Source organism: Borostomias antarcticus (genome assembly GCF_949987555.1).
Source record: "Borostomias antarcticus genome assembly, chromosome: 6".
NCBI lineage: Eukaryota > Metazoa > Chordata > Actinopteri > Stomiiformes > Stomiidae > Borostomias > Borostomias antarcticus.
This window is the reverse complement of record NC_140239.1, coordinates 32,022,935-32,037,934: the sequence shown is the minus strand read 5'-3', so window position 1 is coordinate 32,037,934 and position 15,000 is coordinate 32,022,935. Positions and strand designations below refer to the sequence as shown.

Genomic DNA, 15,000 nt, shown 5'->3' with positions numbered 1-15,000 from the left:
GCGGGATTAAGGCAGTGAAGTAAATAGATACCAGGCCCTTCTCCCCGAGGAGAGACCGGTGACGCGAGGCTACTATTGTAGTCTACCCAACAATTAGTCATGATTGGAGGTCATAAAACATCCAGCCAAGCTCAGAGTCAGGAGGCCACCTGATCTCTAACTGACTAGTTGTGTCCAGTTCTATGAATACATCCCTGGTCCAGCTGTAGTAGCTAACTGGTCACATTGTAAGAAGCTACATGTACCTAGCTGCTGACTGCTAGGGGATGTGAATGGCTCACACCAGTGTTGTCAAACCTGGCTGGTTGATAATGCACACTGTCCTCAGATGTTTGACCAGTAGGTTTCCACCAGACTGTTTTCTTTCCTGACCTTCAGAGCGACTGCCCACAGGGTTCTCTAGGACACACGCCAAGTCTCTCGTTTGAACACACCCCCTAAAAAAACACTGCACAGAGGTGTGTATTCTCATTCCATATAAACCATGGAAGAATGCCAGACGGTTCTTAACCTGCACCAGGCACTCAAATACAGTGAATTATATTCATTAGCATAATCTTTTCTCACTTCTGTATGAGGTCATGTGGCATCTTTTTATACAGAGACTTCTCTACCCACACTGAATGAGTTCTGCGCCAATTACACCTTACTGCTAATCTCAGTGTGTCCTGATTACCAGTACTGAGACTGGCTCAGACTGAGATGAGACAGCTCACAGCTGCATACCCACCTCTCCAGCATGAGCTGGCCTAGTTTAAACCTCCATGATCCACGCTTTTGAACCACCCCTCTAATAACAACCCTGGTGCCACCAGCGTGAATCTCTCCCTGGGAAAAAGAGCTCCGTGAATCTGAGCTCAAACTGTCTCTCCTGCTTTCATTTGACAGGAAGCAGGGATGTGAACACCGACTGTTCTTCCTTAGCATTTGTCTTTATCAAAGTAGGCCTAGTGTTTGGTGTTGGCACGAGCTTTTTGGGAGAAAGAGGAGAACATCATCTCAAAGAGTTTAAAAGGAGCTAAAGGAGCTTAAATAGCCTCAGGGCTCGTCGTGGTCTCTGACAGGAGTTGGCAGTCTCCATGGTCTTTGTAATAATGCATGGGAAAGTCATTAAACTCGCTTCTACTCAAATAAAACGCCACCACACAAGTTCCAGAGGGCAGAAAAGCATGAAGGCTTCAGGACGGTATTGTCAAAACAAGCAGAACAGGTTTACTAGTAACTAGAGAGCAGGGTCTCATAACGTGATGGGATGAGATGTTTTGGAGGGACAGAGGTTGCAGGCAAAGCAGAAAAGTGATGATTCATCAGGCCGTTTGACCTACAGTAACATAATGGACTGCGGAAGACGATGGACAAACTGCTCTTAGTTGGTTTTAGTTGAAGTTTGTTTACAGTTTTTACCATAAAGATAAAAGTTCTGCCCTTTGTTCCTTCCTGCCTACAGGTGCTGCTGCTCTGCTTACTGGTCATCCTCATCCTGGCCGTGGTGTTCGCCTTGAGGCCGCGCTGTGATATAAAAGGTGACCTATAAACAACAGCTGTCTTAATCACAGTGTGTGTTCAGCCACTGGTCTGGGAAACAAACCCAACTCACACACACACACGTTGTCTCGACGAGCTCTAAATGCTCTGTTTCAGCAGTCTGCTTCTCTGCTTCCTCCACCCGTGCGCCACGTTCCATGTGTTTAATTCATCTCTCTCTGGCTTAAATGACTCGTTTCTGTGCCGATCTATCCCAAGTGATCAGGCGTTTGCGTGCGCCTCACCCCGTGCTTCCCTCACCCCCCGGGGGTCCCGTAGTGACCAGCTGCAGGAGCCGCTGTGTGTCGGGGAGCAGAGAGCCCACGGCGGCGTGCCACTGTGACCCGGCCTGCGAGAACCAGGGAACCTGCTGTCTGGACTACCAGGAGGTCTGCGTCCAGCCCAGTAAGTCTTGATTTAGGTCTTTTGTGAAAGATATTTTTTCGGGCATTTCTGCTTTATTAGGGATAGGACAGTGGAAGGACAGACAGAGAGAGAGAGAGAGAGGAAGACATGCAGCAAAGGGCGTGGGCCGGATTCAAACCCACGCCGCTGCGGTAAGGACTAGCCTTTACATGGTTAGCGCCCCAACCCATTGAGCTACCGGGGCCCCATAGCCCAGTAAGTCCCCATAGCCCAGTGAGTCCCCATAGCCCAGTGAGTCCCCATAGCCCAGTGAGTCCCCCTAGCCCAGTGAGTCCCCATAGCCCAGTGAGTCCCCATAGCCCAGTAAGTCCCCAAAGCCCAGTGAGTCCCCATAGCCCAGTGAGTCCCCATAGTCCAGTGAGTCCCCATAGCCCAGTGAGTCCCCATAGCCCAGTGAGTCCCCATAGCCCAGTGAGTCCCCATAGCCCAGTGAGTCCCCATAGCCCAGTGAGTCCCCATAGCCCAGTGAGTCCCCATAGCCCAGTGAGTCCCCATAGTCCAGTGAGTCCCCATAGCCCAGTGAGTCCCCATAGCCCAGTGAGTCCCCATAGCCCAGTGAGTCCCCATAGCCCAGTGAGTCCCCATAGCCCAGTGAGTCCCTCTAGCCCAGTGAGTCCCCATAGCCCAGTGAGTCCCCATAGTCCAGTGAGTCCCCCTTCAGCCACACCCCTCATGTACCTCAGCAACTCTACACCAGACGCGTTTTGAAATACATGGAGGTGAATGAGCCAGTTAGCCGTCAGCTGCATTCACTCCCATGTATTTCCAAACACGAAAACAACGGCAGTGTAACCCTTGTAACCCTGATAGTGTATTCAGCCTGTTATTTTGACTATTTTGGTTCTTGAAGTGGTGTTTTTACAGCGAACATTTTAACATTGAAGGCAACGGGCACTTCCACATCCGCACCCCTAATTACGTCAGACTGACCAATATGGCAGGACTGCGCCATCTTTGAAAAAAATGTGTCATTGGTACCTTTGACTGCGCATGTCAAAGGTACCAATGACGCTTTTTTTTCAAAGATGGCGCGGTCCTATAGGGCTTCACTTTTTCGAGCAGTCAGTGAATGGAGTGACCCTATCCAGTTCTATTAATACATCCATGGGTTCGAGGCACCGCTGTCAGTGTCTGCACCCCCTGGAAACCACAGAGCCAAAATACCCCTCTTCCATTTGAAAGGGGCCCTAGCAGGTCACTGCGGGCAGTGGGCCCCCTGCTTGGGTGTGGCATTCTCTGCTGTGTAGTTTCCTGTTTCCTAGTTTCTGCTGTGTGGTATCTACACATGTATCACTCCTCACCACATGCCCTGTGGGTCTGTATGTATCACTTCTCACCACAGGCTGTACTAGCCTCAGTGTGTGTACTAGCCTCAGTGTGTGTACTAGCCTCAGTGTGTGTACTAGCCTCAGTGTGCTGTACTAGCCTCATTGTGTGTACTAGCCTCTGTGTGCTGTACTAGCCTCAGTGTGTGTACTAGTGTGGTTAGTGTCTGGCCTCAGTGTGCTGTACTAGCCTCTGTGTGCTGTACTAGCCTCAGTGTGCTGTACTAGCCTCAGTGTGTGTACTAGTCTCAGTGTGTGTACTAGTGTGGTTAGTGTCTGGCCTCAGTGTGCTGTACTAGCCTCAGTGTGTGTACTAGCCTCAGTGTGTGTACTAGTGTGGTTAGTGTCTGGCCTCAGTGTGTGTACTAGCCTCAGTGTGCTGTACTAGCCTCATTGTGTGTACTAGCCTCAGTGTGCTGTACTAGCCTCATTGTGTGTACTAGCCTCAGTGTGCTGTACTAGCCTCATTGTGTGTACTAGCCTCATTGTGTGTACTAGCGTGGTTAGTGTTTGGCCTCAGTGTGTGTACTAGCCTCATTGTGTGTACTAGCCTCAGTGTGTGTACTAGCCTCAGTGTGCTGTACTAGCCTCATTGTGTGTACTAGCCTCATTGTGTGTACTAGCCTCATTGTGTGTACTAGCCTCATTGTGTGTACTAGCCTCAGTGTGTGTACTAGCCTCAGTGTGCTGTACTAGCCTCAGTGTGTGTACTAGCGTGGTTAGTGTTTGGCCTCAGTGTGTGTACTAGCCTCATTGTGTGTACTAGCCTCAGTGTGCTGTACTAGCCTCATTGTGTGTACTAGCCTCATTGTGCTGTACTAGCCTCAGTGTGTGTACTAGCCTCATTGTGTGTACTAGCCTCAGTGTGTGTACTAGCCTCAGTGTGCTGTACTAGCCTCAGTGTGTGTACTAGCGTGGTTAGTGTTTGGCCTCAGTGTGTGTACTAGCCTCATTGTGTGTACTAGCGTGGTTAGTGTTTGGCCTCAGTGTGTGTACTAGCCTCAGTGTGTGTACTAGCGTGGTTAGTGTTTGGCCTCAGTGTGCTGTACTAGCCTCAGTGTGTGTACTAGCCTCAGTGTGTGTACTAGCCTCAGTGTGCTGTACTAGCCTCAGTGTGCTGTACTAGCCTCAGTGTGTGTACTAGCCTCAGTGTGTGTACTAGCGTGTGAAAAAGCCAGGCTGTGAAGGTTTGTTTTTCTCTCAGTGACCTTGTTCTCACACCAGGAGGAGAGAGACCCAGTGGCAGAGCTCAGGAGGCAGGAGACTGTCCTCTAAAGCTCTAGTTTGTCCTCATGTGACTTTCTTGCATACCGTACAGTACTCTCTCTCTCTCTATTTCTCTGTCTCTCTCTTTCTCTCTCTTTCTCTCTCTGTCTCTCTCTCTATGTCTCTCTCTCTCTCTCTCTGTCTCTCTCTCTCTCTCTCTCTCTCTCTCTCTACTCCTCCTCCTCCTCCCTCACACTGTGTTTTTTCCCACCAGGTCATCTCTGGACTTGCTCCAAATTCCGCTGTGGAGAGCAGAGACAGTCGTCCAGCCTGTGCTCGTGCGCTGAGGACTGTGAGGCCGCGGGGGACTGCTGCCCCAACTACTACGGCGTGTGCCAAGGTAACGGGTCCCGACCCAGACCCAGACCGGGCCTAGAACCCAGGCTCTTTCACTTTTCCCCTGCAGATCCGTCTGGACGTCGCGTATCTCCAACGAGTTCAGGGACTCTTCTGCTGCTCTGCCCTGATTGGTTCCCACATGCGTGAAAATGAAATACTGGCACAACACAACGGAGCAACGAGCAGAAAGGTTAACGTTAGTAGAATAAACAGTCATAACAGCAGTTATTGCAGAAATATACTTAATAATAACAATTAAACAAGAACAAGAGAATGCACTAGCGGGGTTTCTCAGAGGGAAAAACATTTTCGCCGTTCTTCCGACTGGATTTGGCAACAAAAAAAAAGGTGCCAGATCAGCTCAATGGGTTGGGGCGCGTACCATGTAAAGGCTAGTCCTTACCGCAGCGGCGTGGGTTCAAATCCAGCCCACGCCCTTTGCTTCATGTCTTCCTCTCTTTCTCTCTCCCACCTTTCCTGTCTGTCCTTCAACTGTCTATCCCATTAAAGCAGAAATGCCCTAAATAGTATCTTTAGAATAAAGGGTGCCAGGTGTCAGAGTATTAGGATGTACTAAAATGTCCTTTTTGTATTTATACTACAGTACATACTTTGTTCCTCTTTATTCCTCTCCAGTGCATCCGTAAAGTATTCACACCCCTTCACTTTTTACACATTTTGTTATGTTACAGCCTTATTACAATATGAAGTCAATTCATTTTTTACTCAAAAAATACCCCATAATGAAAGTGAAAAAAAGTTTTGGGGATATTTTTGCAAATGTATTAAAAATAAAACAATGAGAATATCGCATGTACATAACTTCCCTTTGCTCTGACACTCATCACTGAGCTCAGGTGCTCCTGTTTCCACGCAACAGTGGAAAGCAGAACAGTGGAAAGCTAAATAATTTTTTAGTATCTATTTCCTTATCTGTAGAGGTCAATAACCTTTAGTCTGAGGCTTTGAGGAAGTTGTCTTCCGCCGTGATAGTAGCTGACCACAGTATTTCAAAGGTGCCCCATAGAGTGGTGAGGTCTGACGTCACTTAGTAGGCTGAAAGGTTAGCGTTGGGTTAACCCTAACCCTAACCCTAGGCTGAAAGGTTAGCGTTGGCACCATGTGACTCCCAGAATAGAGTATGGGTACGTTTGGTTCTAAAAGTTAAAAGACATGATTGAAGATGGGTTTTGTGAATTTTGAGGCCTTTAGTTGATTCTGAGGCCGATGTTGCTATATGCTAAACATTTGTGAAACTGGAATACATGAGTCGAATGTCTTTCTGACAGGCCGCCATTTTAACTGAGCTAGCTATAGCTATAGCTACGTATAGCTATAAAAATGCAAGTGAAATTCAGGTTTGTAGTAGCTACAGTAAATCTGTCCATGGAAAAATGTGTTTCTTCAGCAGGCAGGACTGAGCTAGCAGATATGACTGAGCTAGCATAGCAGGCAGGACTGAGCTAGCATAGCAGACAGGACTGAGCTAGCAGGCAGGACTGAGCTAGCAGGCAGGACTGAGCTAGCATAGCAGACAGGACTGAGCTAGCAGACAGGACTGAGCTAGCATAGCAGGCAGGACTGAGCTAGCAGGCAGGACTGAGCTAGCAGGCAGGACTGAGCTAGCAGGCAGGACTGAGCTAGCAGACAGGACTGAGCTAGCAGACAGGTCTGAGCTAGCATAGCAGACAGGACTGAGCTAGCAGACAGGTCTGAGCTAGCAGACAGGACTGAGCTAGCAGACAGGACTGAGCTAGCAGACAGGACTGAGCTAGCAGATAGGACTGAGCTAGCAGACAGGACTGAGCTAGCAGACAGGACTGAGCTAGCATAGCAGGCAGGACTGAGCTAGCAGATAGGACTGAGCTAGCAGACAGGACTGAGCTAGCAGACAGGACTGAGCTAGCATAGCAAGCAGGACTGAGCTAGCATAGCAGGCAGGACTGAGCTAGCAGGCAGGACTGAGCTAGCAGACAGGACTGAGCTAGCATAGCAGGCAGGACTGAGCTAGCAGACAGGACTGAGCTAGCAGACAGGACTGAGCTAGCATAGCAGACAGGACTGAGCTAGCAGACAGGACTGAGCTAGCATAGCAGGCAGGACTGAGCTAGCATAGCAGGCAGGACTGAGCTAGCAGGCAGGACTGAGCTAGCAGGCAGGACTGAGCTAGCAGACAGGACTGAGCTAGCAGACAGGACTGAGCTAGCATAGCAGACAGGACTGAGCTAGCATAGCAGACAGGACTGAGCTAGCATAGCAGACAGGACTGAGCTAGCAGACAGGACTGAGCTAGCATAGCAGACAGGACTGAGCTAGCAGGCAGGACTGAGCTAGCATAGCAGACAGGACTGAGCTAGCAGACAGGACTGAGCTAGCATAGCAGACAGGACTGAGCTAGCAGACAGGACTGAGCTAGCAGACAGGACTGAGCTAGCAGGCAGGACTGAGCTAGCATAGCAGACAGGACTGAGCTAGCATAGCAGGCAGGACTGAGCTAGCAGACAGGACTGAGCTAGCAGACAGGACTGAGCTAGCATAGCAGGCAGGACTGAGCTAGCAGACAGGACTGAGCTAGCAGACAGGACTGAGCTAGCAGGCAGGTTTGTGTTCATACTGTATGTGTTGCGTTTATTCATCTTGGCAGATGCACAATCTCTAGGGCCAGCTCAGGCTAGGAAAAACATGGCCTTTGGACTGTTGTAGTCCAGTTTCAATAATGGTTATCTCAACATCTCAGAATCAACTTAGAAAACTCATCTTCAATGATGTATTTTAACTTTTAGAACAAAACATACTCTAGTCTGGGAGTTAGGGCTAGGAGGATTGGGCTGGCAGGATTTTGGACTCTGAACCAAATGCTGTCAGTTCTAACCTTTCAGCCTACAAAATGATGACAACTATTTTAGGCCAAGTTCCCTAACCCCCCTTCCAAAGTGCTTCAAAAAAATTGTACTGTATATTTATGAAGATTGTTTTTTGTTGGATTGTATATAAAAAAAATAGTTAGGGGTGTAAATAATTGTGATCTAGGTGTTATGCGGAAAAAATATATTATTAATTAAAAAAAAAGGTTTTTCTGAACAATTGTATTAGGTTTGGACTTTTCAGCATTTTTGAACTAAAATATACCTCAGGACAAACTGTATATAATTCATTTTATAGGGATTTCTTTGTTCATCTTTATCATGGGTGTGAATAAAAAAGGAGTATACTGTATGAGGGTAGATTTGTTAGGGGTAGGGGTAGAGTTAGGGGTAGGTTAGGGGTAGGGGTAGAGTTGAGTTCGGGGTAGGTTAGAGGTAGGGGTAGAGTTCGGGGTAGGTTAGGGGTAGGTTAGGGGTAGGTTTGATCTTTTCTATAGACACATCAGCGATACTGTACTGTGTTTGTGATCTGTTCCAGTGGGCCAGAAGACCTGGCTAGCAGAGGAGTGTGAGGACATCAAAACTCCACAATGTCCGGCTGGGTAATGTAGTCTTTTACCGTAATGTCTGGACAGAATTTTCTCATTGAAACCAAAGAGGTTCAGAAAGTCTTTCAGTGGCTCTGAATATAATCATCATCTTCATCATCATCAAACTTTATTTTACTTGGCAAGTTAATTAAGAGCAACCCTATAATGTTTTTAATATAAAATGAGAATACACTGTCCTGTGAGTACAGACACACACTGATAGAAATGCACTGTGTTGAGGCGTAATGTTGTGGTAGTTTGCTATTCTGTATATAAACAGAAAACCACGATTAACACATTACTCTGGGCGTTATGACTGAGACTGAGACTTTTATGACTGAGACTGAGAAAATTACTGTCATGAACATTTGGATAATGGAGCTGAGTAGACACATGTCTGAGTGTGTGTGTGTGTGTGTGTGTGTGTGTGTGTGTGTGTGCGTGCGTGCGAGTGTGTGCGTGTGTGTGTGTGTCTGCGCTCACAAATACTCATAAACACCTAGGGTGTGGCAGTGAAAATGTAAACAGTGTGTTTCTCTTGAAGCCATTTTGAGTTGAAGTCTTTCCAGAATGATCTACGTCAGTCCACATGTGTTTTCTTGTTTGGTCAGTCCACATGTGTTTTCTTGTTTGGTCAGTCCACATGTGTTTTCTTGTTTGGTCAGTCCACATGTGTTTTCTTGTTTGGTCAGTCCACATGTGTTTTCTTGTTTGGTCAGTCCACATGTGTTTTCTTGTTTGGTCAGTCCACATGTGTTTCCTTGTTTGGTCAGTCCACATGTGGTTTCTTGTTTGGTCAGTCCACATGTGTTTTCTTGTTTGGGATTTCTTTTGGCAGTAACTTGAGTTTTATGAGTGGTTAGACTTTACAGGCAAGCACATGAGGAATCTCCTATGGAATACCCCTCTAATACCCCTCTCTGTCCTGATCTGTGCACCGTTTTAATACCCCTGTTACTCAACCACAGAGGGCCTGAAATAACTCACCCAGCTTAGCTGTAACTCCACTGTCTGTGGGAGGAAAAGAGAGAGAAGCCAGCGTTGTCTGGATGAGAAACGTGTCTCTATTCAGGGAAAGGGGAAACCCTAAGTTACCCACAATCCTTTGATTCATCCCAGGCCAACGTCTGCTTCCTGTCCTGTTCCTCGTTAGACCGCGGGCTGAGTCCCGCCTCCCTCTCCTCCGTTGACGTTACTCTGGTCAATGAGCGGCTTTGTGCTTCCCACACAGCGCCACCACCGTAATGATCTCCTGTCCCATCTCTGCTGAGCCACAGTGAGAGAGGTGTCACGTTTCCCCTTGGCCTTCTTCTGTTCCCTCGTGGGTCTCTCTCCACGCAGCTCATCACCCCCGCGTCTCTCTGCTCATCTCTCAGGTTTTCCAGACCTCCCCTGATCCTGGTGTCTATGGATGGGTTCCGGGCGGGGTACTTGAAGGCCTACGGCGGCCTCCTCCCAGTCATCAGCAAACTACGTAAGTCTCCAGAAACACGGTTGTTTCCGGTCGTTGATCCTGTTTGTTGGGCTTTGAGCTGGTTCTGATTCCCCCACCCGGTTTCCCAGGAGACTGTGGTACGTCAACCCCGTACATGAGGCCTGCCTACCCCACCAAGACCTTCCCCAATCACTACACCCTCGTGACCGTAAGTCTGGTTCGCTCCACCAGCCAAGAGCTGAGGAACACAAACGGTCTGTTCGTTTGAAGTCCCATCATTTTTTAATTCTTTTATTTAACCTTTATTTAACCAGGCAAGCATTTAAGAACAAGTTCTTATTTACAAAGGCGGAAAAAAGGCAAAAAGCAAAAGTCTCTTGAGGGAAGGGGGTTAGGGGGCTGGAAATAAAACAAGGTTAGATATAAGACAGTTAAAAACAGCACACATTGACACATCACAACATATAAAACGACATGCAACATCCATCAGGTTCCCTCAGCAGTGGTTCTTATATCTGGGGGTCTGTGTGTGTGTGTTACCTTTCATTCCAGTGTGGCGACTTGTAGCACAGTTAGAATGCCGCAGTAGTAGATGACGATGTGACACCTCTGGTGGTGTGCTGGTCTCCCCACGCTGTGACACCTCTGGTGGTGTGCTGGTCTCCCCACGCTGGTGAGGAGAGACCAGAGGGATGAGGTGCTCTAGGCCGTCACTGTGACTTCACCAGTTTATCCCAAAGCCTCCAATTAGAGGCCAGTGACCACACTTCTCTTACAACACGCAGTGGGTGAACTTGTGGCTGTCTGTCTCTGCAATGTCTGTGTGTGTGTGTGTGTGTGTGTGTGTGTGTGTGTGTGCGTGTGTGTTACTCTTCATTGCAGGGCCTCTATCCTGAGTCTCATGGAATCGTGGACAACAAAATGTACGATGTGACCCGAAATGCCACCTTCAGTCTGAGATCTGCAGAAAAGTTCAACCCCTCATGGTACCAAGGGGAGCCGGTGAGTGACTCTGTCAGGGGGGCTAGCGCTCTCTCTACTGGAGCTCACACTCTGCTCTGTCAGGGGGGCTAGCGCTCTCTCTACTGGAGCTCACACTCTGCTCTGTCAGGGGGGCTATCGCTCTCTCTATGGAGTTCACACTCTGCTCTGCATGCTGGATTTGATCATTTAGAACAAAACATACTCTGGGAGTAAGGGTTAGGAGGATTGGGTTTGGAGGATTTTGGACTCTGAACCATGTGGTGTCAGTTCTAACCTTTCAGCCTACAAAATTATGACATCACCTCAACTATTTTAGGCCAAGTTCCCGAACCGTCCAAAGTGCACAACTCATCATTCAACAGAGTTGAGTTGGACCGAAAGAGTGCAGCTTAGATTCCCTTCGGACAATTCTGTGTTTCTTTGGAAGAAGCCACAATTAGACCTTTAGAAAATTACCTTTAACCACGACGGAACAGTGGATGAGGAAAAACATCCTCCCTCAGCTTCCCAGCTCCGCTCAGGGCTGAAACGCTGCCGCGTCCATCCAGATGGCGTTCTGTCTGTTCTCACTGTCCAAACACAGATCCAGGATACTCCCTCTTTGGGTGTTCAGTCAGTCGTATCTGAGACTAGAGGAGGTGTTGGGGGGTGTTCAGTCAGTTTTAGACTAGAGGAGGTGTTGGGGGGTGTTCAGTCAGTCTCAGACTAGAGGAGGTGTTGGGGGGTGTTCAGTCAGTCGTATCTGAGACTAGAGGAGGTGTTGGGGGGTGTTCAGTCAGTCGTATCTCAGACTAGAGGAGGTGTTGGGGGGTGTTCAGTCATTCGTATCTCAGACTAGAGGAGGTGTTGGGGGGTGTTCAGTCAGTCGTATCTCAGACTAGAGGAGGTGTTGGGGGGTGTTCAGTCAGTCGTATCTCAGACTAGAGGAGGTGTTGGGGGTGTTCAGTCAGTCTTAGATTAGAGGAGGTGTTGGGGGGTGTTCAGTCGTATCTCAGACTAGAGGAAGTGTTGGGGGGTGTTCAGTCAGTCTGAGACTAGAGGAGGTGTTGGGGGGTGTTCAGTCAGTCTCAGACTAGAGGAGGTGTTGGGGGGTGTTCAGTCAGTCTTAGATTAGAGGAGGAGTTGGGGGTGTTCAGTCAGTCTCAGACTAGAGGAGGTGTTGGGGGGTGTTCAGTCAGTCTGAGACTAGAGGAGGTGTTGGGGGTGTTCAGTCAGTCTCAGACTAGAGGAGGTGTTGGGGGGTGTTCAGTCAGTCGTATCTCAGACTAGAGGAGGTGTTGGGGGGTGTTCAGTCAGTCTTAGACTAGAGGAGGTGTTGGGGGGTGTTCAGTCGTATCTCAGACTAGAGGAGGTGTTGGGGGGTGTTCAGTCAGTCTTAGACTAGAGGAGGTGTTAAGGGGTGTTCAGTCAGGCTTAGACTAGAGGAGGTGTTGGGGTGTGTTCAGTCAGTCGTATCTGAGACTAGAGGAGGTGTTGGGGGGTGTTCGGTCAGTCTTAGACTAGAGGAGGTGTTGGGGGGTGTTCAGTCAGTCTTAGACTAGAGGAGGTGTTGGGGGGTGTTCAGTCAGTCGTATCTCAGACTAGAGGAGGTGTTGGGGGGTGTTCAGTCAGTCTTAGACTAGAGGAGGTGTTGAGGGGTGTTCAGTCAGTCTTAGACTAGAGGAGGTGTTGGGGGGTGTTCAGTCAGTCTTAGACTAGAGGAGGTGTTGAGGGGTGTTCAGTCAGTCTTAGACTAGAGGAGGTGTTGGGGGGTGTTCAGTCAGTCTGAGACTAGAGGAGGTGTTGGGGGGTGTTCAGTCAGTCTGAGACTAGAGGAGGTGTTGGGGGGTGTTCAGTCAGTCTTAGACTAGAGGAGGTGTTGAGGGGTGTTCAGTCAGTCTTAGACTAGAGGAGGTGTTGGGGGGTGTTCAGTCAGTCTGAGACTAGAGGAGGTGTTGGGGGGTGTTCAGTCAGTCTCAGACTAGAGGAGGTGTTGGGGGGTGTTTAGTCAGTCTGAGACTAGAGGAGGTGTTGGGGGGTGTTCAGTCAGTCTCAGACTAGAGGAGGTGTTGGGGGGTGTTCAGTCAGTCTTAGACTAGAGGAGGTGTTGGGGGGTGTTCAGTCAGTCTGAGACTAGAGGAGGTGTTGGGGGGTGTTCAGTCAGTCGTATCTCAGACTAGAGGAGGTGTTGGGGGGTGTTTAGTCAGTCTGAGACTAGAGGAGGTGTTGGGGGGTGTTCAGTCAGTCTCAGACTAGAGGAGGTGTTGGGGGGTGTTCAGTCAGTCTGAGACTAGAGGAGGTGTTGGGGGGGTGTTCAGTCAGTCTGAGACTAGAGGAGGTGTTGGGGGGTGTTCAGTCAGTCGTATCTGAGACTAGAGGAGGTGTTGGGGGGTGTTCAGTCAGTCTGAGACTAGAGGAGGTGTTGGGGGGTGTTCAGTCAGTCTGAGACTAGAGGAGGTGTTGGGGGGGTGTTCAGTCAGTGTCAGACTAGAGGAGGTGTTGGGGGGTGTTCAGTCAGTCTTAGACTAGAGGAGGTGTTGGGGGGTGTTCAGTCAGTGTCAGACTAGAGGAGGTGTTGGGGGGTGTTCAGTCAGTCTTAGACTAGAGGAGGTGTTGAGGGGTGTTCAGTCAGTCTTAGACTAGAGGAGGTGTTGGGGGGTGTTCAGTCAGTCGTATCTGAGACTAGAGGAGGTGTTCGGGGTGTTCAGTCAGTCTTAGACTAGAGGAGGTGTTGAGGGGTGTTCAGTCAGTCTTAGACTAGAGGAGGTGTTGGGGGTGTTCAGTCAGTCTCAGACTAGAGGAGGTGTTGGGGGGTGTTCAGTCAGTCTCAGACTAGAGGAGGTGTTGGGGGGTGTTCAGTCAGTCTGAGACTAGAGGAGGTGTTGGGGGGTGTTCAGTCAGTCTCAGACTAGAGGAGGTGTTGGGGGGTGTTCAGTCAGTCTCAGACTAGAGGAGGTGTTGGGGGGTGTTCAGCTCCTCATAATAGGCCCCTGGAAATAATGATAGATTCTGCCTCCACAAAATGGCAGCTTGCTCAAGCGTGGGGTTTGCTTGTTTACCGTCTGGATCTCGTTTCTTGGGAGGCCCCTGAAAAGACGCCGCTCATCTCTGTGACAGACAGAGATTAGCAGGCACAGTTTTGAAGTAGCATGCTACTTCTCGCATACTAAATAGCAGGTAGCAGGCATTTCGGACATGGGCAGAGCGGAGGTCAACTTGTGTCCGGGGACATCAAGTCTGAAACCCTGAAAGAAAAGACTTGTCCCATTACCCCCTAAATGAGATGTGTGCTAAAACACTTTGTCTTCATGATGTTTAATCGATGAAACTAAACCAAACACAGAGGAATCTGCTCCTGATCAAGATATTACATCATGTGTGGAAGGATATCACACACTCATATTGCATTATTGATTACATGACTTTACCCACATCATCATGTGATCAGCCTTGCTTGGCCTGTATGGTACAAACCTTTCCCAGTAATGGATCAAAGACAAATGCCATTTCTATGCTGTGACCTGGGTCTGTTTTTGACCTTTGACCTTAACGTACTGCACCTCTGTCCCCCCTCATCAGATCTGGCTCACTGCCATGTACAACAAGCTGAGGTCAGCCACCTTCTTCTGGCCCGGCTCTGACGTCGCGGTCAAGGGCAGCTTCCCTAACATCTACAGGAAATATGACAGGTAAATAAGACTGTACTCCTTCTTTAAGGAGGGGCGGCTGTAGCTCAGTTGGTAGAGCGGGTGGGTCAGTGATCGAAGGGTCAGTGGTTCGAATCCCGGCTCCGACTGTCCACATGTCGAAGTGTCCTTGAGCAAGACACCTAAACCCAAATTGCTCCCAATGAGCAGGTTAGCACCTTGCATGGCAGCTACCGCCATTGGTGTATGAATGTGTGTGTGAATGGGTGAATGAGAGGTCATTGTAAAGCGCTTTGAGTGCCGCTAAGGTGGAAAAGCGCTATATAAGTGCAGTCCATTTAATCTTTGTTTTGTGGTCAGTAGGAAAGTCTAACGTAGTTGTTGATACAGTACGAGTATTTTGTTTTAACCATCGGTTGGAATTCCCCCAAAATAAAAGAGATGTGTTCCTCCAGCTCCATCCCCTTTGAGAAGAGGATCTCCACCCTGTTTGAATGGCTCAGTCTGCCAGAGGGAGAAAGGTACTCAAGTTCTGCTCCTCACAAATATACTTGATCATCATCACGTTCTAGTGCATTCTGACATTCTTACTGTACCTCTGTACCAAGTCTCATTCAAGCA

The 15,000-nt window shown here is 48.8% G+C and overlaps 1 protein-coding gene across 4 annotated transcripts in view; it reads left to right on the top strand.

Annotated features, from left to right (window-relative positions):
• enpp1 (ectonucleotide pyrophosphatase/phosphodiesterase 1) overlaps positions 1–15,000 on the top strand; it is a 33,593-nt gene that overhangs the window by 1,828 nt on the left and 16,765 nt on the right. For 3 of the 4 annotated variants that reach the window (XR_014630493.1, XM_084439764.1, XM_084439765.1), the window contains exons 2-10: positions 1,448–1,523; positions 1,804–1,929; positions 4,756–4,881; positions 8,283–8,346; positions 9,711–9,808; positions 9,898–9,977; positions 10,652–10,771; positions 14,312–14,421; positions 14,835–14,900. Coding sequence is in view for 3 of the 4 variants with exons in the window: in XM_084439764.1 (XP_084295890.1) it covers positions 1,448–1,523; positions 1,804–1,929; positions 4,756–4,881; positions 8,283–8,346; positions 9,711–9,808; positions 9,898–9,977; positions 10,652–10,771; positions 14,312–14,421; positions 14,835–14,900 (866 nt within the window). In the remaining variant the exon portion in view is untranslated. Of the gene's footprint in view, positions 1–1,447; positions 1,524–1,803; positions 1,930–4,755; positions 4,882–8,282; positions 8,347–8,372; positions 9,611–9,710; positions 9,809–9,897; positions 9,978–10,651; positions 10,772–14,311; positions 14,422–14,834; positions 14,901–15,000 lie in introns of those variants that run through there. The other variant, XM_084439766.1, reaches the window with a different exon arrangement.